The sequence below is a fragment of the Sebastes fasciatus genome, chromosome 7 (assembly GCF_043250625.1).
Source record: "Sebastes fasciatus isolate fSebFas1 chromosome 7, fSebFas1.pri, whole genome shotgun sequence".
NCBI classification, from domain to species: Eukaryota; Metazoa; Chordata; class Actinopteri; order Perciformes; family Sebastidae; genus Sebastes; species Sebastes fasciatus.
The window spans coordinates 17,674,837-17,697,536 of NC_133801.1; the positions used below are offsets into that span (position 1 = coordinate 17,674,837).

At 42.8% G+C, this 22,700-nt stretch overlaps 1 protein-coding gene across 3 annotated transcripts; it reads left to right on the top strand.

Annotated features, from left to right (window-relative positions):
- Nucleotides 1-865: 865 nt before the first annotated feature.
- Nucleotides 866-22,700, top strand: cluha (clustered mitochondria (cluA/CLU1) homolog a). 3 transcript variants are annotated; one of them, XM_074641938.1, is made up of 27 exons: nt 866-1,219; nt 8,962-9,155; nt 9,552-9,723; nt 10,780-10,923; nt 11,063-11,190; nt 11,602-11,756; nt 12,222-12,347; nt 13,248-13,395; nt 13,481-13,573; nt 13,734-14,168; nt 14,282-14,541; nt 14,624-15,036; nt 15,982-16,083; nt 17,074-17,174; nt 17,263-17,415; nt 17,503-17,565; nt 17,656-17,900; nt 18,013-18,097; nt 18,188-18,341; nt 18,444-18,583; nt 18,669-18,749; nt 19,542-19,667; nt 19,804-19,925; nt 20,028-20,121; nt 20,221-20,355; nt 20,455-20,528; nt 20,782-22,700. In XM_074641938.1, exons 1-27 carry the CDS (start codon nt 1,084-1,086, stop codon nt 20,906-20,908), a joined length of 4,206 nt encoding a protein of 1,401 aa, XP_074498039.1. In that variant the 5' UTR covers nt 866-1,083; the 3' UTR covers nt 20,909-22,700. The 3 variants fall into 3 exon arrangements, with proteins under 3 accessions (XP_074498039.1, XP_074498040.1, XP_074498041.1); XM_074641939.1 differs by having other exon boundaries at nt 14,624-14,949; XM_074641940.1 differs by lacking the exon at nt 866-1,219 and adding an exon at nt 2,565-2,710.

Genomic DNA, 22,700 nt, shown 5'->3' on the forward strand with positions numbered 1-22,700 from the left:
TGATACAATATTATATTGATTCTTTAGACTACTGTACGATATTTGCTGATATTACGAAGTCTGCCACGATACGATTTCGATTTGATTCAATTTAGGGGCCTGCTATCAATATTAGACGAAATCATATGTCCATTTAACACATTCAGTTACATTTATATCAACTCACAAAAAGCAACTAAAATATGATTTGACAATTACATTATTGGCTCTATTATTAAAGGTTATTATCCGTGAATGCACGTGTAGAAATAGACATGTATATACTGTATGTATATATATCTATATATGAGGTTGGTTGTATGTATATGAATATGAACTTATCTCTTGACATTGCACTATTACAACGGGTAGTACTTTTTTTTGTTTATATATGTTGTTGCTGCTGTCTGTATGTCCCTTTACAAGTATGTGTATGTATTCCTTTAACCTTAAATAAAAAAAAAAAATTAAAAAAGAAGAACAGGGTTAATAGGGGACATAGAGCCCCCTAGCAGTGTAATCCGGCCATAGCTACATATCTATAATTTGGTCAACTAGGAGTTATGTACAGGCCACACTGCTGTATTCAGTGTGTGGAGGTCAAAAGCCAGTGTGACTGATAGCAGCTGATGACATCACACTGTCACAAAGGTCACTCAGGGTCAATGAAACCTCTATTTGTTGTGTTAAATAACAGTGATAGTATTTCTAATACTTTTTTATCTTTCCACTCAGACATTGTTTCCTATTTTATCCTCTATTGCATAAGATAAAAAAAAAAAAAAAAGTGTCAAAAAAAAAAAAAAATTTGCAAAAGGGGATTTGTCTCATGTGGCTTTCCGTAGCTTCACGCTCAGTGGGAGGAAGCGCAACGCAAAGGCAAAGAGGTCAGTGGGAGGAGAGGAGATGAACCACGTGTGATCAGCAAGCACCATGTACAGCTCTGTCCTTCCTCAATAGACTGTTTTTATAAGCTTGTACCCTTCGCATGTAGCCAGCTAGCCAGGAGATTGTGTTTTTGTATATTTCTTCTCCAGACTCACATATTGAAGCTTGCAGGAGGAGGATATTTCTGTTCTGTTGCACACAGTGTGACTGCCGACCATGGTGAGCAAGACAGATGACATCCCGGCGTCAGTGCCCGACTGTAATCCGGTTGATCTGGCTGAGGAAGCCGGGGATGGAGTCCAGGACAGCCAGGAAACCAGCAAGACACGTCTGAAGGAGTCCTGTGGTTGTGGTAAGACTGACTCTGCTGTTATAACACCTAACATGCATTATAAATACACTGACTTCATATAGCCTGTGCATCCTCTGTGCATTATTTTCAGTGTGGTTTATTAAATGTTTTGTATCTCAGCACAACATCCACTAAAGCTAGTAACATGTACCTCCATGCTCTGTTGTGTGACTTTAAAAGTCCCAAGGTGGTGGTCACCTCTTCATTGCACTTTAGACTCAGCTACTGTTCATTAACCTGCACTATATTAATTTTTAAGCCTTTTCTGCACTTTTTTTTAATAGTTGTGTATCACAGCTGTTACCCTGCACTATATTCAGTTTTAACAGTTTTTCTTCATCTCCTTGTATTTTTATATCTGGTATATTTTTTTGTACTTTGTACTTTGCACTACTAACTTTTTTACTGCCTTTTTACTAACATGTTTTGCACTATGGAACTGTGATGCTGGAAACTTGAATTCTATCTATCTAGTATCTAAATATTTATCTATCTAGTATCTAAATATCTAGTATCTAAATATCTATCTATCTAGTATCTAAATATCTATCTATCTATCTTGTATCTAAATATCTATCTATCTATCTTGTATCTAAATATCTATCTAGCTACGCATTATAAATACACTGATTACACAACTTCATATAGCCAGCATCCTCTGCGCATTAACTGTTTTCAGTGTGTTGCAGTGTATCTCTGCATAACATCCACTAAAGCTAGTAAACATGTACCTCCATGCTTTGGTTGTGTGACTTTAAAAGTCCCAAGGTGGTGTTGGTGGTGGTCTGTTTGTGTACCCCCCACCTCCTTGGTAGCCTCTCCCAAGTTTAGAGGGTCCACCTTGTACCTAGATAGCAGCATCTGCTAAATTAGCTGGTGTGCTAATCAGCACCTAGCAGCCTCAACAGATCCAGTTCTACCTCCATGGGGTCATAGCTATATTAGCATGTAGTCCAACTTCATACTGACCCTGCAAGCAAACTAAAAAGACGAGCATATGCACCGACAATGAGTGTTTTTCTTGGTAAAACATAAACTAGCTGGTGTGTTGAGGTATCACAGTGCAGCAGCTGGTGTTGTGCTAGCTCAGTGTAGCAGCACATGTTCTGTAACAGCATGTCAGACAGGAATGAATGAAGGTCACCTTCAGTGGAGCTGCTCACTCTCCACATGAGCGCAGGGGGGTGTTTGTATACATAGTGTCGTTTTATCTAAGGGATTTAAGTTAAACAAGCTATATAAAAAGATGCGTCACTTTTTTTATGTTTTTAAAAGTGCATTTTTTTAAGAGATGTTGGATGAAGTAGCCCGGCTATCGGTGGTGGCACTATAACCGGCTCCCGTTTTACACCCCCCCCCGGTGGGGAGATTAAATGGACTGTCCCAGCTCGACCGGGAAGCGGAAGCTGGTTGTAGAAGAAGTCATGATGGTGCATGCACAGTGAGAGAGGAAGGTTAACGCTAATAATACATGAACAGCCGTGTGAGCAGGTGAGTAAACTGGAAGATAAAGTTAGTGGAGCAGCAGCAGCAGACTGGGATCGAGATTAAAGGGAGAGTTGGATTGTCAGCCCGGTTGAAGTTACACAACTTCACCTAAAGTCAGTGCTGCAGCCTGTCTGCATGTGTCACATGTGGGACCTTGAATTGTCTCTTGCATGTGTCATTTCATAGGAAAACACAGGCGAGGGTGCCTCACTGCTTTACCTGTGGGTGGGCTGCTGGGTGCATTTTAATTCTCCTTTTGGCTGCATGATTACTGATGTCCAGTCTTTTACTCCTACCAGAAGCTGTTGGTTGCACAAAACAAGCAACCTGATATTGCACAGTGAGAATGAATGAATGGATGAAGGAAATTCCACCTGAAAATATCAGGTTATTGTCAGTTTTTTTGGTGTGTAAGTGATCTACTGGGAGCAGTGCTGGTTGTGGAGTCTTTAGGAACTTGTCATGGGCTTTTGATGGACATTTTATGGCCCAAGTGATTAATAAATGAATGGTGGGCTGCTTAGTGCATTTTACTTCTCCTTTTGGCTGGATGATTATACTGATGTCCAGTCGTTTACTCCTACCAGAAGTTGTTGGTTGCACAAAACTAAGCAACCTGATATTGCACTTTAGGAACTTGTCATGGGCTTTTGATGGACATTTTATGGCCTCAGAGAGCCTCATTTTTATTCATGTCATTTTCTTCTCACCTTAACTGTTACTTACTAGAAAAGGTGGGAAATATAATGCATGCATATAATGAGATTAGCTCAGATGTTTCCCGCCATGCTTGTTTTTTTAAGATAATGAGTAACTGTCATTTTGAGAGATTGAATGTCCACTAAAGAGTAGCTAAGGCTAGCTGCTGAATGGTTTCTAGCTGATTTGCAGGTGTTGTATTCGCCACAATCATCCATGCAAGTGACCGGTAATTTCCTCTTGTGAATGCTGAAATCGTTTGTATTCAATCCCTCAAGCCTCTCCGGCTATGGTAGCTGTTGGTTGGACAAAACAAGCAACCTGATATTGCACTTTAAGATAAGATAAGATATTCCTTTATTAGTCCCGCAGTGTACAGCAGCGAAGGGGATAGTGCAAATAACAAGATGCATCAGCTAACACAGTAAAACAAATTGCTAAACAAAGTATAACAAAATATGAACCATTTAAATAGAAGGAAGTATAAAAATAGGAGCAGTATATACAGTATTGACAATAAACAGACTATTAACAAAATTGCACAAGTGGAAAATGGTATTTCACAGTGAGAACGAAATGAAATTCCACCTGAAAATATCAGGTTATTGTCAGTTTTTTGGTGTGTAAGTGGTCTACTGGGAGCAGTGCTGGTTGTGGAGTCTTTAGGAACTTGTCATGGGCTTTTGATGGACATTTTATTGCCATAGTGATTCATAAATGAACCGAGGATTCATAATGAAAATGATCATTAGCTTGCAGTCTGTCTGACTGATACCAAAGCTATCACTGGACTGTCAGTGCAGAGTTGTAACAGGACATACTAGCAGCACATGGCACAGCAGACAGATCGAGGTGAGGGTCACTGTTTTAAAGGGCTTAATGCTGGGTGAAGTGAGATAATCTCAGGAATCACTGACACCTTGGCACTACTAGATGTCTTCTTCACCAGCCCACAGTCTAAGCTACTGTATGCAGTATCTATATAGCAATGGTTAAATTTTTAGGTATCTTAATGCAACCCTGTGTCACAAGGTGCATGTAGGAATGTTATTATTTTCATTCATTATGGGAAAGTATTTAGTGATTCATGTATTAAAGTCCGTCTCAAACAGACCGGTCTTTGTAAGGAGAGATAACTGGTTGCTCTGTGTATTCAACCTTAAGGCATAACGTGTCGAGTGCTCTTGGTTAACGGGGGAAAAAAATCAGGAGATGTGTGGCCCTACCTATATGTTATTGGCAACCAATGGGTTTAATCACATGATTACCATAATACTACAAAATATTACGAAATATCATGAAGAAATAACACAGAAACAAGTCATTTATGTACATCATTAAGACCAGGATACTTTACGGCATCCAATGGATGGATCCAAAAAGTCTCCCTCCGGTAAAGTTTTTGTAATCTGTCTCCCCTCCTGACCAACAGTTTGATATGTTCAATGCCCTTTTTGCGCAACAAGGAATCATTCGCACTGTGATACTCACTAAAGTGTCGAGCCATGAGGTAGTCACAATTCCTGACTCTGATGGCATATTTATGCTCAGCGAGGCAATCTCTCAGGCGTCTTGGCTTTTTTTTAATGATTTAGCCACTACAATAAAGGCATTTTAATATATTTCCTTCCTTGTTGCCACTTGTTTTAGTATTTTGGGGTGCCTGGATTGCCTCCCTGTCTGTCTAGGTCTTTGTAGCTATGAAATCCTGTTGCAGATGCATGACTCAGGGTCTGTCTGTCCACCAGGAGGTTACCGCCTTGTGGCGCAGCCAACATGATGACAGACGGACCTTGTGTTTTGTTGTTGTTGTTGTTGTTTTCAGGATTGTCTGGCTGGTTAACGTTGCCATGGCTGCTGCCTGGGTCCCCATGTCAAGGGCCACAGAGTAGCTGGCCAGATTTATAATGTTGTTGTTCTCAAGAGAAGTGAGAGCTAGAGAAAAGCTCATTTCTAAGTATTACATCATCTGAAAGAAGATAATGTGAATGATCACTATGAGTTGGCAGTTTGATTCAGAGGACAACTGGGTCAGTTACAGAGTAAACCTTGCTTGCTGTAGTGTTTTATTGTGTCTGGTTTTTGCCCCTCGTCATCTGTCTTTATCTGATTGGTGCCCTTGTTTCATTGATTCTTTACCTTGCCCTCGCGCGTGACCTTCTTCTGTCTGGCAACTATCCAACCACGAGTGTGTGATGGTTGTCAGATACCCATCTTCCCATGATGCATATCATTATGTCACTCAACCTTAACCTGCGGGTGAAATTAAAGGCTGAGTATCTTTAATATATTAACACTAATATCTTTTAATGAAAGATGCTAACCAGAAGATCCATCAGATTAAACTGCTGTGTCACTGTTACGTTCACCACCCCCACCATATCTCATTCCAACAGGAAATGCATCAAGGAAAAGTCATGATGCATTTCTATTTCCTTCCCTTGAAAACAATAGCCGACAAGTTCACTGTTGAACTTCACTGTTCCCTTCTCTCCTCTCTCCTTCCTGCTGAACTTTCTTCCATTACTGTGGACAAACGGGGTCAGTTTTGCAACACACAGGCTGCTGGATTGCCTCATCAATCACAGTCTGAAATGTGGCACTCTGTACTCTTGCCTTTCTGATGTGGTGAATGCTACTAGCTAAAAGCTTCAAACTATTATTTGATGTTCCTCATTTAAAGGTGCTAAATGTGAGATTGGGAGCATTTTTACTGCCTCGTCATGGCTCTGAGCATGGTGACAGCTGAGCTGGTGGCTTGTAGATAACGGTGCTTACAGCGCTAGCAGTGAAAAAACCCCACAAAAGTGCTGAATGAGCGCAGTGGAGAGCGGCGGCCGTGAGCTAGCCATTTAAAGCATGCACGGCCGGCCCGGCTATGTCAACAAAGCACAGAGAAGCTCAGATTACAGCACACAGAGGGACTTCATTCTCTGCTCAGGTAGACATTACTCCTCTATATCTTAACATAGCAAATAGTTGTTTGCTGCTATATTAATGCTCTGGATGTTGTTGCACCTTTAAACACCACCTCCACACCTTGTCCCTTATAACCGAACCACAATTTGTTGGAATAAGTTAAGAGTTAAACTACAAAAGGTGGTCCAAAAAGATTGCTGAAATATGGCAAATGTGTGCTATTTAAGGAGCTATAATCAATATTTTGATAATAAAATTATATCAAATGGCAACGTAAAAGGGGGACGCTCGTAGTGATGAGCTTTATGGTGAGTTTCAGCTGTCCGGCACGCAACTTTACTGTGTCTGTTAAACCCTCACTGCTCATAGCGTCGTCGTTTCTCTCAGGAGTTGGTGGAGACCAAACACAGAGCTCATCAGGTGAACAGAAACACAACTCCAAATTAATGCTAATGTTGCTAGGTACTGTAACTGCTGGATGTGTAAATAAGAAACTTGAAGAAGGAGAGTTACTGAAGTTAACATTGTCTCAACCTCTCAGAAAAAAATAGTTCAAACCTGATAAGAAATGAAATGTTTCTGATACTGAAAACAAAAGACGGCTTCACTAAAACACCGAGCGCTCATTCTCTTCTGGTTTGTAACACGATTAACCTGCGTGTCTGCTCTGAAGCCGCTGTGTTTGTTATTCAGAGCGTGGCCCGTCGCCCCTCTCTCCTGTGCTTCCTCCCCCCGCTCCTCCACCATTTCAGTGCGTTGTTTATTCCCACCCGGGGTCGTGGTCCAGTTATGAGGCCCCACCCCTCTCTACTGGCCCCTTCTCTTCAGTAACCCTGACGCTGTTTACCCTTGACTGAGAGCAAGGACACACCGGCTGCCAGCAGTTGTGTCCCAGTGAGACATCCACATGCTCGGCCCTGCTTTTTTGTACTAATGCACCAGAGAGTCTCATTTTTATTCGTGTCATTTTCTTCTCACCTTAACTGTTACTTACTAGAAAAGGTGGGATTTTTCACACCATGCTTGTTTTGTAAAGATAATGAGTAACTGTCATTTTGAGAGATTGAATGTCCACTAAAGCGTAGCTAAGGTTAGCTGCTGAATGGTTTCTAGCTGACTTGCAGGTGTTGTATTCGCCACAATCATCCATGCAAGTGACCGGTAATTCCCTCTTGTGAATGCTGAAATCTTTTGTATTCAATCCCTCAAGACTCTCTGGCTAAATTCCCTCCGGTGTTGCAACAATGTTGGTTTCAGCAGGTTGGTGTTTCTTTGTAGAGCATCTGAAAAGAACACCGGGTTACTTATTGTCAAATGTTTTTTTATACAAACATTAGTTATCTGTGTGTGCTTTAGTTCAAACTTTTTAGAGTTTAAACACTTTTTTTTTTTTTAAGTTATTTTTTTGGGGGCATTTTCCATTTTTATGACAGGACAGTGGATAGAGTCGTGAAAGGGGGGAGAGAGAGAGAGTGGATGCGGAAAGGGCCACAGGCCGGATTCGAACCCGGGCCGCCGCGGTCAGGACCAAGCCTTAATACATGGACGCCCGCTCTACCAACTGAGCTAACCCAGGCGCCCGAGTTTAAACACTTTTGTACAGGATTTTGATAATGATTGATGAAAGTGAAGTCATGGAGTCTATCATGCTTATTCTGCAGTTTGTGTGTATTTAATTTGTATATGAAATGTAGGGCCACCATGGCATAGGTGTAAAAATCACCAGAGGCCCCACGGTACGATATTATCACGATATGATCTTATTGCAATTTTAAACATTTTGCGATTATGGTGAGTTTTGCGATAAGATATATTTTATTTATTTATTTACAAATTGCGCAGTTTGTCAACATCTGTTTAATCTAATAAGATACAGTTTCCACTCTGTTTATCTCAGAGTTTTCGTTCAGGTATCTTGAGGTCAGAGGTCAAGAAACCCCTTTTGAAAATGGCCTTGTCAGTTTTTCCTCGTCAAAGTTTGGAGCGTTATTTAGCGTTCTTCCTGACAAGCTAACACAACATGGTTTGTACCATTGATTCCGCAGGTTTCCTAGTTTCATATTATACCAGGATATTCACGCTAGCTTTAAGACTGAGTGTGCTACAACCCCCTGAAAGACAGAATAGCAGCTGTCGGATTGTTAAGAGGTTTATAGTTTATATAATTAAAGATTGATACTTGACATCCGTGTATCGATAATGTCCAGATCCTATGCCCTATCTTTTTTCCCCTCACCGCTATGCACAAGCATGCCGTACCTGAGCTTTGTCGTCTCTGTTCACCCATTCATAAATATTCCATAAGGTCATCCGGCCTCTGGGTCTGTGTGCTTTGTTTGTGATCTGGCTGCCTGGCAGCGTCTCTGTGTCTTCATGTGGTAGAAAGGGCTGGTGTTTTTTTGTTGACAGGATGGCTTGCTTCGCACGACTGTCTGAAGGTGGCGTTCCCTGTTGATCACTTTATTAACTAATGGCAGCTGTAGATTTGTAGAGAATAGAGCTATTTGCCCAAAACACTTCTGATAAATATATATATATATACTTTTAACTGCGTCTTTGGTCAGAGTCGTCCAATTTAACTCCATCACAAGATGTAAAAAGTTCACTGATGACTATTTCTGTCTTTCTCATTACAGGGCACAGTGCAGATACAGCCATGGTGAATGGTGACGGCGCTCATGAGCGCACAGAGGATGCAGAATCAAAGCAGGATGGGAACAGCGAGACGGACGGAGGAGATGACTCAAACGAACAGGAAGTGATAGTGATCCAGGACACGGGCTTCACCGTTAAGATCCAGGCACCTGGAACAGAGCCATTTGACCTGCAGGTAAGGATTAGCGCTTGTGTTCAGGTGTTCAGACACACAATAGCACAAAACTGAGCTCTCTTGTTCATTTCAAGGAGGCTGCCGGCTAAATCAAATATGTGCAAGTGAACTGGATTTTTTTTGCAATTTACCTGGCGATTGAAATAATTACAGCCAAAGTTGTAAAATCCTTCTTCATAATAATGTAATACTCAAGCCGGCCTTCCTGGATCATATGAGATGGAACCGGTACTGGTTCAGGGCTGTTTTTGGTCTGAACAGTGCAGTGTGAACATTAAAAAATATGTAAGCAATGTTTTCCCTCAAATTAGAAACTAAAGTCAATTCCGCTGAACCAAAGCAGGTTATAAATCTCAAGTTGTGCTTCTCTTCATCTCCCTCCCTCTCCTCCATCAGGTGTCTCCCCAGGAAATGGTACAGGAGATCCATCAGGTGTTGATGGACCGGGAGGACACCTGCCACCGCACCTGCTTCTCCCTGCAGCTGGACGGAAACGTGCTGGACAACTTTGCTGAGCTCAAGTCCATCGAGGGCCTGCAGGAGGGCTCGCTGCTCAAAGTGGTGGAAGGTCAGAGGCTTTTTATTCACATCTGGGTTTGTAGAGGAAAAATAAAAAGCTTCCTTCTTTGCAAGGAAATGTTAAGCTCTTATCACATTACTAACATGTTCAGCCAGGTATGTATTGTAGAGCACTCTTACCTGTTTAAGAGACCGTACTCACAGTAGAGGTGTGAAGCTTCACAACGATTCTCGATGCATCTCAATGTATCGCATCCTCAATTTTTTCTATATTGCTGAACATGGCTATTCTCAATTAATACAAGCAGTCAGATACATCTGAACTCCCTTCTTATTTAGAAAGTGTTTTAAAAATCTGACTGAAGTCTGTAATATAAAAAGCTACAAAAATCTGTTTGACCCACCTCAGTACATAAACCTTACAAAAAGAAAACATAAATCCTTCTACAGGGATGGGGCACTTCCTCCATAGATACTCTTACTTGGTTTAAGTCACGGCATTTCCTGACATAACACTACAGTTGAATTTCAGTCTTCATGTACATTTTTTCAGGCCGACATTGTTGAAACAGAGCAGCTGATATTGATAGCGAGAGCAACAAGTTAGCCGACTGCCGAGTGTTTGAATGCCATCTCTCTGCACAAAGCTTGGCCCTCAGTGAAACACAGAGATCAAAAGAGAAGAGAGAAAGGAGAGACGAGAGAAACTAGGGCAGCAGTAAATGACAGCGAAATGCAGACTTGCACCAAAACCAACTCCTGATTATGTTCCGTCACTGCATCGGTGCAGAATCGTCCATGTCTGCATCACGATGCATCTTAGAATCAAGAAATGTCCACACCTCTAAATCACAGTTATTGTCCTCACTGTAAAAACAAAGGAAGTTTTAATGAAAAAAAAAAACATTATCGATTTGATGGTTTACCCTCCATCTACAGCCTGTCACAATATCTTACTTGCTGAGGTTCTACTGATAGGTAGCTGCGGGCAAAAGCCTAAACAGAATTGAGTTATAGTTCATTGCAACTGTCCATTAGCCTGATCTGTTCCTTGTCAGACCACTCACTGCCTGCTATTTATACCCTTTGTCTCTCTTCTCTCCAGAGCCCTACACAGTACGCGAGGCCCGCATCCATGTGCGTCACATCAGAGACCTGCTGAAGAGTCTGGACCCCTCAGACGCCTACAACGGGGTGGACTGCAACTCCCTCTCCTTCCTCAGCATCTTCACCGATGGAGACCTCGGAGGTATGACACCGTGTGAGACATTTAGGGTAGAAAATAACAGCCATGTTCAACCATCCGGAGCGTGTGTTTTATTGCATGAATGTAGCAGCATGCAGATAGAATGCAGACGTTGACCTTGCTTGTTCTTATGTGACTGCAGATAGTGGTAAGCGGAAGAAAAAGGGCAACGAGCTGGAGCAGATTGACTGCACCCCACCAGAGCACATCCTGCCCGGCAGCAAAGATCGCCCCCTGGTGCCCCTCCAGCCACAGAACAAGGAATGGAAGGTGAGGAGCAGTGCTGTGGGAATGATATCTTTTGAAATCTAGATATTGAATAATACAAATAATTAGTCATGGCCAAAGAAATTCTTTATCGACTTACACTCATAGAATTTTGTCGACTCAATTCGTTGATTTAATCAACAGATCTGTAAAACTGAGTTTCTCCACAAAGAATCACACAAAAGAGCCACTTTATAGCTTGTGTTTACCAGAGATGTACTTATAAGTTTCTTGGAAATAACTCATTCAGTATGAAAAAAAACAACTAAGCAACGAAAGAAATCTTAGTGGACTAACACCAAAACGATCGATTAGTCGACTAATCGACTAGAAGGCAACTAGAGACTTATAAGTCATATAAGAGACTGTATTTTAAAATGATTTCCTTTCTAATGTTTTTAACACCTCCAACAGCCCATGCAGTGCCTGAAGGTCCTGACCATGAGCGGCTGGAACCCTCCACCTGGAAACAGGAAGATGCACGGCGACCTCATGTACCTGTACATCGTGACTGTGGAGGAGCGTCACATCAGCCTCACTGCCTCTACACGCGGCTTCTACCTCAACCAGTCAGTCAACATTTCAACCTCGTATCTCGTTACACCTCCGTGTTTTTACTGCAATCTTTAAGCTCCATAATCTCTTCATACATAGTTTACATAGTAGTATAGTATACACAAAGCATTTGGCGGTCCCTAGACATTAACAGTTTCAGGATCCTAATTTTGGATTAGTTTTGGATGCCAGCAAGGACTTAGCAGTCGGACAATTGGATTACATTGGAAAGTAGAATTGGGAAAGATGCCATGGTTTGTAGCAGGGTTATTTAACAACTTGATAACAGTTTTAGTGTTTTGTAGTTGCTAGATAGGCATCTGTTGGAGAAAACTGTTAGAGCTACGTCGCTATAGGAAAAGTACCTCCTGTTCAGGCTTGTTTAGTTGTTCAAGTTTTTCTCTCCAGTTAGTAGACTTGTTACAAGAAAGCCATAATAACAACGTGAATAATAATAATATTGGTAATGTGTGTTCCAGATCTACCACCTACACCTTTAACCCCAAGCCAGCCAATCCCAGCTTCCTGAGCCATTCTCTGGTGGAGCTGCTGAGCCAGATCAGCCCTGTCTTCAAGAAGAACTTCACTGCCCTGCAAAAGAAAAGGTGCAAACGTCTCCTTCCATTTAGCTTCCCTACTTTTTATTCTCCTGCCAGTGGTCAGCGTCCCTTCATACCGAATGATTTTATTGTGTTTGAGGAATTCTGCGTCATCATTATAAAGTTCGTTCATTCATTCATTAACTTTATTTAACCAGATGAAAACACATTGTCTTTAACAGTCAAGACCTGGCCAGGAGGTCAAAGTCTTATAGGGTAACTTCAGTATTTTTCAACCTTGATCCTATTTTCCCATGTCTAAGTGACTACTGGGGACAACAAGTTTTTAAATTGGTCCAGTATTGAATGAGACGGCAGCTGCTAAATGGGCTGCAATGTAATCCTTCATTGCAATTGTGCACCGTCCCCTAAAAGTGCTTGTTTTTGCCACTGACAGGCTCAGATTGTTATTATACGTGTCTGACAACATTATTGAAAGGACCCTACAGAGAAATGAAACATTCTTCTTACCTTAAGCTTGATCCGGTCTGTTTGTTATTGTGTGTCTCGCTCGGAGAAGCCTCTTTCTGAAATCTTGCGTCGTCGCCACATTGTCGAAATCATCTAAATATTCATTCATGACATTAAAAATCTTTTAGATTACACTAAGCTACGCTTCCTGTAGTCCAACACGACAAACTCTGAAAACACCGGCACTCCTCTCTCCACTCTCACTCACGTTTCCATCGTTGTCTTCCGGCAACAAGTCACATGACACAATAATAAACAGAAAGCGAAAGGTAAGAAAAACGTTTTAATTCTCTATAGGGTCCTACATAACGTTTCGTTGGTGATGTAGGAGCTGCTCACAACAAGAGCAAACTTCTGATAAACTGCCCTAGATGTAAAAAAAGAGACCCCACAAGTGATGCCGTTTTTAACTGTTTGACTGTGTTTTTGCTGCAGGGTCCAGAGACACCCGTTTGAGAGGATAGCCACGCCTTTCCAGGTGTACAGCTGGACAGCTCCGCAGGTAGACCACGCTATGGACTGTGTTCGAGCTGAGGACGCCTACACCTCCCGCTTGGGCTATGAGGAGCATATACCCGGACAGGTGGGCACAGCAGCACATCAGGCAGACAAATAATGCAAAGTTGTTCCAGTATTAATACGTTTTTTTTGTGCCGATTTGTCTTCAGACCAGAGATTGGAACGAGGAGCTGCAGACCACCAGAGAGCTGCCCCGGAAGAACCTGCCTGAACGCCTGCTGAGGGAGAGAGCCATATTCAAGGTACAGCAGAGACCAGATGATACTGAATCACCCAAACTGCTGACTCACTCTGTTAATGGGCAATGTGATGTGTAAATGTGTAGCTTTTTAATGTTGACATGCTGCCAACAGCTTCTTCTTCTTCTAAATCACCATTACCTCATTTCTTTTTCTCCTGCAGGTCCACAGCGACTTTGCAGCAGCCGCCACTCGAGGCGCCATGGCGGTCATCGACGGCAACGTAATGGCCATCAACCCCGGCGAGGAAACGCGCATGCAGATGTTCATCTGGAACAACATCTTCTTTAGCCTGGGCTTCGATGTGCGGGACCACTATCGCGAGCTGGGCGGAGACGCCGCCGCCCACGCTGCGCCCACCAATGACTTGAATGGAGTACGGGCTTACGGGGCAGTGGACGTGGAGGGTCTGTACACGCTGGGGACGGTGGTGGTGGACTACAGAGGCTACCGCGTCACCGCCCAGTCCATCATCCCTGGTATCCTGGAGCGCGAGCAGGAGCAGAGCGTCATCTACGGCTCCATCGACTTTGGAAAGACGGTTGTGTCGCACAGCAAATACATGGAGCTGCTGGAGAAGACCAGCCGGCCGCTCAAGGTCAGTGACACGACTATTGTCTTTAATCACGTCTGGTGCTATTCTATGTTTTTCTTATTGTCAATACATCCCATAAAAAGTTAATTTGACCATTTACTGTATGTAAATTTCAGGTCCACAAGCACAACGTGCTGAACGAGAAAGATGAGACGGTGGAGCTGTGCTCTTCTGTCGAGTGTAAGGGAATCATCGGAAACGATGGCCGCCATTACATCCTGGACCTTCTTCGTACCTTCCCTCCTGACCTCAACTTCCTGCCTGTGGATGGAGAGGAGCTTCCTCCAGAGAGTCAACGCCAAGGCTACCCGCGCCTGCACCGCCACCGCCTGGCTTGTCTACGCCAAGAGCTCATCGAGGCCTTTGTTGAGCACAGGTAGGCGTCTACACTGGTGTGCGTCATCACATTCAGGAGACTTTCTACATGTGTTTTATCTGTTGATTCTGTCCCTCTGCAGATATCTCCTCTTCATGAAGATGGCGGCGTTACAGCTCATGCAACAGAAAGCAAACAAAGACGCTAAAATGAACATACCCGCCATCACAGAAACAGCTGAAACACCCTCAGAAAGCAACGCTGACACAACCCAGACACAGACCACTACATCAGATCCTCCAAGTGCAACAGAGGTCTCCACGGACAGCACAAGCCAGACAGAGAACAACACATCTGCTGCCTCACAGGCGGCGACTGACGGTGAAGAAAACTCCTCAAAGCCCGCCACAAACGGGCCTCTAGAACCCGCAGCCACCCAGAACGGGGAATGCAAGAGCCCACTGGAGGGTAAGGAGCTTGAGGAAAGTATCCCAGGATTAGCCCAGGCCAAAGAGCTGGCAGAGACCTTAATTGGCGAAGATGGATCTTGTATTGGTACGTCCAAAAATACCCCAAAACATGAGGCCAGGACAACGCAGGGAGAGCTACTCTGGTGGATGATTGCATAGAAAAAGTAGTGTTTTCTTAATGCAGCTAAGAGAAATTTCAGAGAAATGTGTGTGTGTCCATAGCATTAGAGCAGTAGAGCGTTAAATATCTAGTGTTATAGTGGCTTCTTTCCACCAGGCTAGCTGTCCCTGCTCAGTCCTCAGTCTGCAGTCGGGAAGCGTGTTGGCCCCCCCAATCATTAATCTCTTACTGTCCCAGCCTGCGATGCCTTTGCTGTGGGGATTTGACCCAATAAACTGAATAATCAGTTGCTGTGTTCATTAATCCTACGCAGAAATAATCTCATGTTCAATGATTTGTGTGCTGCTCAATCGATCCCAAATCACAGCAATCTGACCGACCTGATCTGTTGTGTTTGTGTCGTTAATCGACAGCTTTGAAACGGTGGTGGGTACTCGACTAAGGCCATGTCTACAGTAAGCTCATCAAATCACTATTTTATGCTCAAAGATCAATGATACTATCTGTTGTGTGAGCAGCTGTCTTGAGATGTAAAAGGCCAAGACAGCTGATCAATACTGCAGATGAAAAACGTCTCTCTCAACTCTGCACATTTACAGCACATTATTGTGCACCATCCCTGTTCAATAAATAATAAATACAATAAGTGATCACACAGAGAGTTGGAGGTGACAAGAAATTTGGCATTTTTACATAATTGAACCAAACAGCTGATTCTGAGCAGTCATCTCTGTTCTCCACTTAACACTATAAAAAAGAGCGGTTTTGAAGCTCAGCTCAGATTTTAGAGGCTTATTGTGGACATGGTTCAAACGGTCACTTTCCGAACACGTTGCCACGATGCGTCTGTCGTCATTCCTTTTAACATGTTTGCATCTTTTCCTTGCATCTGACCCAAATCACAAACAGATCCCAAAAGCCGCGAGGTCGTCCTCAACGCCTGCAAGGCAGTCGGCTCCATCAGCAACACATCTTTTGACATTCGCTTCAACCCAGACATCTTCTCTCCAGGTAAGCACAACAAGGATGATTAATTAATCGTATGTGGACTATGAAAAAGCTTGATGGTAACTTTACAGCGTATGAACAATGAAGGCTATACGTATATTAAAAAAAAATGGTGTCACTGACATTGATGAGCTGTGTAGCCATAAAAAGGAGGCAGTCAAGAATCAAAAGTAATCTTTTTCATCGATAGGTTGAGAAATCCATGGGGATTTTAGGGCAACCATTAGAAAATGTCAAATATTTTACAAAAGGCTGAAGTCAAACAAAGATTGTTTCAGGACAACTGGTCAGAGACAAAAAAATTAAATAAGGTGACCAGTGCTCAGAAGTATTTGTGAAATGATAATAGAGCTGCAAAGACTAATTGTCAACTATTAAATTAATTGCCAAGTATTTTGATAATTGATTCATCGTTTTAGAGTAATTTTTCAATTTAATTTAATTTTTAAATGTGAATATTTTCTGGTTTCTTTACTCCTCTATGACATTGAACTGAATATCTTTGAGTTGTGGCCAAAACAAGACATCTGAGGACGTCATCTTGGGCTTTGAGAAACACAGATTGACATTTTTCACCATTTTCTGACATTTAATAGACCAAACAACTAATCGATTAATCGGGAAAATAATCAACAGACTAATTAACAATGAAAAATCGTTACTAGCAGTCCTAAATAATAATGACTGATGTAAGGTGATAAGACAAGAAATGCAAATACCAGCAGAAAACTGTCCCATATATACAATATGTCTGTAATACATTATGAAACAAAGAGTATAACCTAAGAAAATAATGAAACCATTTTAGTTGAAGATAACGGTGGTACTTCGTCCATTTTAACTCCTTGAACTGTCAGATTTGTCAGCGTCTAATCTCCTTCTTGCTTTTTTTAGCACATTTGGCTCACTTTGAAGTGATAACAGAGAGTGAATGATTCTTGTTCACAGAAGACTATAATATAAATAATATAATATAATGTGCTGTTGAACCAGGAGTACGTTTCCCAGACGACAGCGCAGACGATGTCCAGAAGCAGAAGCAGCTTCTCAAAGATGCTGCTGCCTTCCTGGTGTCCTGTCAGATCCCATCACTGGTCAGTGACACAGATGCTCCCCTCAGATCAGTTGAATTTGATGGTTATGTACTGTATCTGAGTGTATATGTGTGTGTTTTATAACCAGGTTAAAGATTGTTTGGACCACAGCGCTCTGCCTATGGATGGAGCCACACTGACCGAGACCTTGCGACAGAGAGGCATCAACGTTCGCTATCTGGGCACCGTTCTGGAGTTTGTGGACAAGACGCCGGCTAAAGCCCAGCTGGAGCACTTCTATGTGAGTCTGAACCCCTGAATACAACCACCACTGTCGCATACTTTTTGTTGTTTTGTCATTCTAATATTTCCTTTTTCCGTTCATTAGAGAATAGGAATCAGTGAGCTGATCACCAGATGTGCAAAACACATCTTCAAGACGTACCTCCAGGTTGGTAACATCTGACACACGTCATCCAGCCTCTTTAAAACACAAAAACCTACTTTTATTTTGATTGAACATATTTTCTTCATCGTGTAGGGTGTGGAGTTGTCTGCCCTCTCTGCCGCTGTAAGCCATTTCCTAAACTGCTTCCTGAGCTCCTTCGCCGACGCAGTCGCCCACATGCCTCCCGACGAGCTGGTGTCTCGCCGCAAAAGCCGCAAGCGTCGCAACAGGGTCCCCGGCGGCGGTGACAACACGGCGTGGGCCAGCCTGACACCCAGCGAGCTGTGGAAGAACATTGCCTCCGAGGCCAAGAGCTACTATCACTTCACCGTACAGTGGTGAGGGCCCCATCTGCTGATGTGAAAACAGATGTTAAAGCTCTCTTTTTACTCTTCAGCATCTCCATGTTGTGTGTTTTATTGGTGACATATTAAATGTTTTCTTGCACAGTGAAAGTGTGGACCAGGTGGTGGAGAAATACGGCATCCAGAAAAGCACTCTGCTCAGAGAGATTTCAGTCAAAACTGGCATCCAGGTAACACTCATTCAGTCTATAGTGATGTGACGGCACTTTACCAAATGGCCTTCATGACATTTCTTCTGCTTTTCTAAATTTTACGTATAGATTCTGATAAAGGAGTATAACTTCGACAGCCGCCACAAGCCTGCCTTCACAGAAGAGGACATCCTGAATATTTTCCCTGTTGTGAAGCATGTGAACCCCAAAGCCTCAGACGCCTTCCACTTCTTCCAGAGTGGACAGGCCAAAGTGCAGCAAGGTAAGACGTGAGACACGTTTGTGTCAAAAGATTTGAATCAAACATAAAACTGTATTTTCAACTAAATGTATGTCACTACCCGTTCTTTACACTTGTACACAGGTTTTCTGAAGGAGGGCTGCGAGCTCATCAACGAGGCTCTGAACCTCTTCAACAACGTGTACGGAGCCATGCACGTAGAGATCTGTGCCTGCCTGCGCCTGCTGGCACGCCTTAATTACATCATGGGAGACCACCCTGAGGTAGGCGGAAACGTGATGCCAACTCACTTACTTTGTGTCTTGTTGATTTTATGTCCCCAAATGACATTTGTGTATTCACCCACAGGCTCTCAGCAACCAGCAGAAGGCTGTTCTGATGAGTGAAAGAGTCCTCGGCATCGAGCACCCCAACACAATTCAAGAATATGTAAGTTATCACACCAGATGTGGGAAGTACTTAGTTCATACTAAAGATTATTCATATACCTCGAACCCACTGGTTCCCAACCTGGAGGTCCTGACCCCACTAGAGGTCGCCAAAGCTTCGCGGAGGGGTTGCGAGGCCTTATTGATTTTAAAGGGTGTAAAACAACTTCTTTTTTATTTTTTTTAAATATACAGTTGGCCTATATCTCAGCATTTCTTTCATTTCTGTGAAGAAAACCAAATTAAATCAATATTTTTAAAGTTTGGATTATTATTATTTAAGATAAAAACAGGATGAGGACACGGTGAAGACCTGAACACACAGAACTTTCCCTCTCTGCTAAACAGCCTCGTCCTGCATTAGAAAAGTACGCTGGCCAAGCCTCAGGGAGAAGAAAACACTGAATTTCTCAAAAAAAAAGAAACCTATTAAGTATGAATGATTGTTAAAAAAAATAATGATACTTAATACAGACAGAGACGTCTATTAAAATAACCAGACAACTCATCTCTGAAGCAATATTCACAGTAAATAATCTGCTCAAAGTTCATCCAAATCGCCCGTTTTACACAAACTTCCTGCAGATATTGCGTTCACTATTTGGGTTAATTGTACAGTTTATCAGTTCTGTGCTGTTATTGTTATGCATTGAATATAATATGAAATATCCATAAAATATGTCACTTAGTCAGGGGTCGTCAGTTAACTCAATGATAAAAAAGGGTCCCTTAAAGAAGAATGTTGGGAACCAGTATAATCTATAGTGTATGTTTGTTTCCTGTTTGTTCCCAGATGCACTTGGCTCTCTACTGCTTTGCCAACGGCCAGCTGTCGACCGCCCTGAAGCTGCTTTATCGCGCCCGTTACCTCATGTTGTTGGTTTCTGGCGAGGACCACCCAGAGATGGCGCTGCTAGACGTGAGTGCAGTCTTCACTTGAGATTCATAAAAACTGCTTCGATAGTAAAGCATCAACACTTAGTAAGTCTTTGGTGAAATCCTAAAACGGGAAAAAGACTATTAATGATCCTTGTTCTTGGTCGCTCCTTACACAGAGTAACATTGGGCTGGTGCTGCACGGAGTGATGGAGTATGATTTATCGCTGAGATTCCTGGAGAACGCCTTGACTATCAACACAAAGTACCATGGATCCCGGTCCCTCAAAGTGGCCCTCAGGTGGGAAGAGATTCACTGACCATATGCATATAGCAGTTATAATACTGACTGACATGATGATTAACTTCATGTGTGCCTTGTTATTTATTTTTATTTTTTCAGCCATCATTTGGTTGCGAGGGTTTACGAGACCAAGGCCGAGTTCCGCTCTGCACTGCAGCATGAGAAGGAGGGTTACACCATCTACAAGAACCAGGTGAGCACTGCACGACGCTGATGGGAGCTGATGCTCGTTTCTTTGTCAGTTGTGATGAAGTGATATCTTAAATATATATATTTTTTTTCCTCTTCTCAGATGGGCGAGGCACACGAGAAGACCAAGGAGAGCTCAGAGTACCTGAAGTATCTCACCCAACAGGCCGTCGCTCTGCAGAGAACCATGAATGAGATCTACAAGAACGGCTCCAACGCCAGCATCACGCCCCTCAAGGTGACTGCTCTGACTCAGGACGTGTTTCTGTGCTTCCATCTGTTTCATCGCCACCGTTTAGCAGTGATGCTATGTTTTTTATTTCCTCCTCCTTTCCAGTTCACCGCTCCCAGCATGGCCAGCGTCCTGGAACAGCTCAACATTATCAACGGCATCATCTTTATACCGCTCAGGTACATAATACCTTTTGAGATTTTTATATTATACTGTAGCTTCACAACTCTGTTCCTTATCCGAACATTCAAATTTTGGTCAAAGTGGTTTGGAATTGGGCCTAGTGCATTTTGATAGATTTGAGACATGTACGACAACAACGTCTCTGAGTGAGGGGATAAATAAAAGGCCAAAAATGTAAAGTGGTCAAGCTATACTAGAAATTTCCTCTACAGAATGTCAAGTATTGATTTTTTTTGTATTGCATTTCAGCCAAAAGGATCTGGAGAACCTGAAGGCAGAGGTTCAGAGGCGGCAGCAGCTGCAGGAGCTGGGAAGGACCGAGGAGCTCACTGAGGACAGGCCACTGGAGCTAGAGGACAAAATCCCCATTGATTAGTGTCTAAAAGCCCTCAACATCAGCTACTTTCTACTATGGGGGGCGAGGAGAGGCCTTGACGCAACAGCCATGTCACTGAGCCTGTGGAACCCGAGAACCGAGCGGTCTAAATCAGCATTGAATTAAACAGGAGGGGGAGGGATGGGACAGGGCGGTCCAGAGAACAAACTGTATGGACTGTAGGACAAAAGGAATACAGAGCGGGGATTTCCTACCAGGTAGGAAGGAAGGGAGGGAGGAGAAAGTACAAACGTAGAATCAGTGTAAAACGTGCAATCTGAATAATCCCCGGCCCAAGAAACCTGGTGATGTGACGTCACTCAAGGTGTTAGCTGCTTTAGAAATATGAAAGAGTGACTGCTGCAGCCGGGGGAGGAAGACCAAGGATGACCATGACATTGTATACCAGAGCCTTAGCCACTGTATCATATCCCCCCAATAATGCTTCTTCTCAGCTCAAACTTCCCACAGCACTGTTAGCCCAGGACCATAGTTTGCCCCGCCATTCCCTAGAGAGCCTCGAAGACCCCCCGGGCATGTAGCCACCCCTCCAACGGTGCTCTAAATGATAAAGCACCCACTTTGCCTAGAACTCAGGGGGTACTTTCTTTCTACTGTGCACTTACACCAGAATACAGTCACTAAATTTGAGATTTTCCAAGCGGGGCTTCAGAATGTAGAGTCCCTTCTTCGTGGCTTCTTCGAGGCCACTTTGCAGCAGTCACCCATCACTCTTTCACGTCCCCAATGATTAATTAATTTAATCCGTTCTATCATTTGTACTCGCGACATCCCAGGTGGGTGCCTGCTGTGTCCTATGGTTCCCTGCTTCTCCAGGCAAGCAAAACAATACAGTGACACATTTAGTGAGCTTTCAACCGGTTTGATTTCATTTGCTGGAATTTTGTTTTCTTCTTTTAGAAAATAAAATGGATTTTTTGTAAAAGTGCACAGGAGAATTGTGAAGGTATTTTAGGCCTGTTGATCATCAATTAATTTAAGCCATGTCTGTTTTATAGAAAATGTATAGAAGTGGATAAAAGATGTATAAATCTATCGGATTTAGACAGGTACTTGATTGATGTTTATGGCAGATTTGAAACGTCCACCTTGAAGCAGTAAATTTATCTATCTATATACTAGTTGTGTTCAATCTTCTATTTTTACACATTGAACGAATATGTGCATGTATGTTTGTATGTGTGACAGTGTGTGTGTCTTTGTGTAGTCTGACAGAAAGTCTATTGGCCAGGGCTGTCGCTGCTTTTTGCTGCTGCATAGTTTGAATAGAGGCTAAGCGAACATTGGCTTTCCAAATGTTTTATTTTTCTACGCATAGTAAACCTGTTGGATGGCTGATGCCTCTTTTCCTAAAACATTCATGGCCACCAGTGTTGTAAATCTGTTTATGTATCACTGGACAGGTGCTCAGCATTTGCAGTAGTGACTGATTTATTGTTGCTGGGTGTTTTTCTTTGTTTTTTTTCCCATTATTGGCTCATCTTTTCATAATGTAACTGAGATACCAGCCAGGAGTGTCTGTTCATTGAGCAGTATTTAGTGCACTTTCTCGTGCTGTTTTGGATGTGTGATCATGTCCACGGCACAACCAAAAGTGGGCGAAAGAAGGGCTGCTTCAATGTGATGTACCAAAAAAAAAAAAAAAGACTGATGAGGTTTGTTTGCGCTTGTATACATGCAATGTATCCCTCCCATGGCAATTTGTTACTTAATTGTTGCCGTGTCTAAATGTATGTGATTAAAGCAATAGAGCGATGGTGCTGGAACTGAT

Coding starts and splice junctions, on each gene's coding strand:
- cluha (XM_074641938.1), top strand. CDS start 1,084: ATGGTGAGCAAGACAGATGACATCCCGGCGTCAGTGCCCGACTGTAAT. Junction 9,724..10,779: donor GCTGCTCAAAGTGGTGGAAG/GTCAGAGGCTTT, acceptor TCTTCTCTCCAG/AGCCCTACACAGTACGCGAG. Junction 19,926..20,027: donor TCCCTCAAAGTGGCCCTCAG/GTGGGAAGAGAT, acceptor TTATTTTTTCAG/CCATCATTTGGTTGCGAGGG.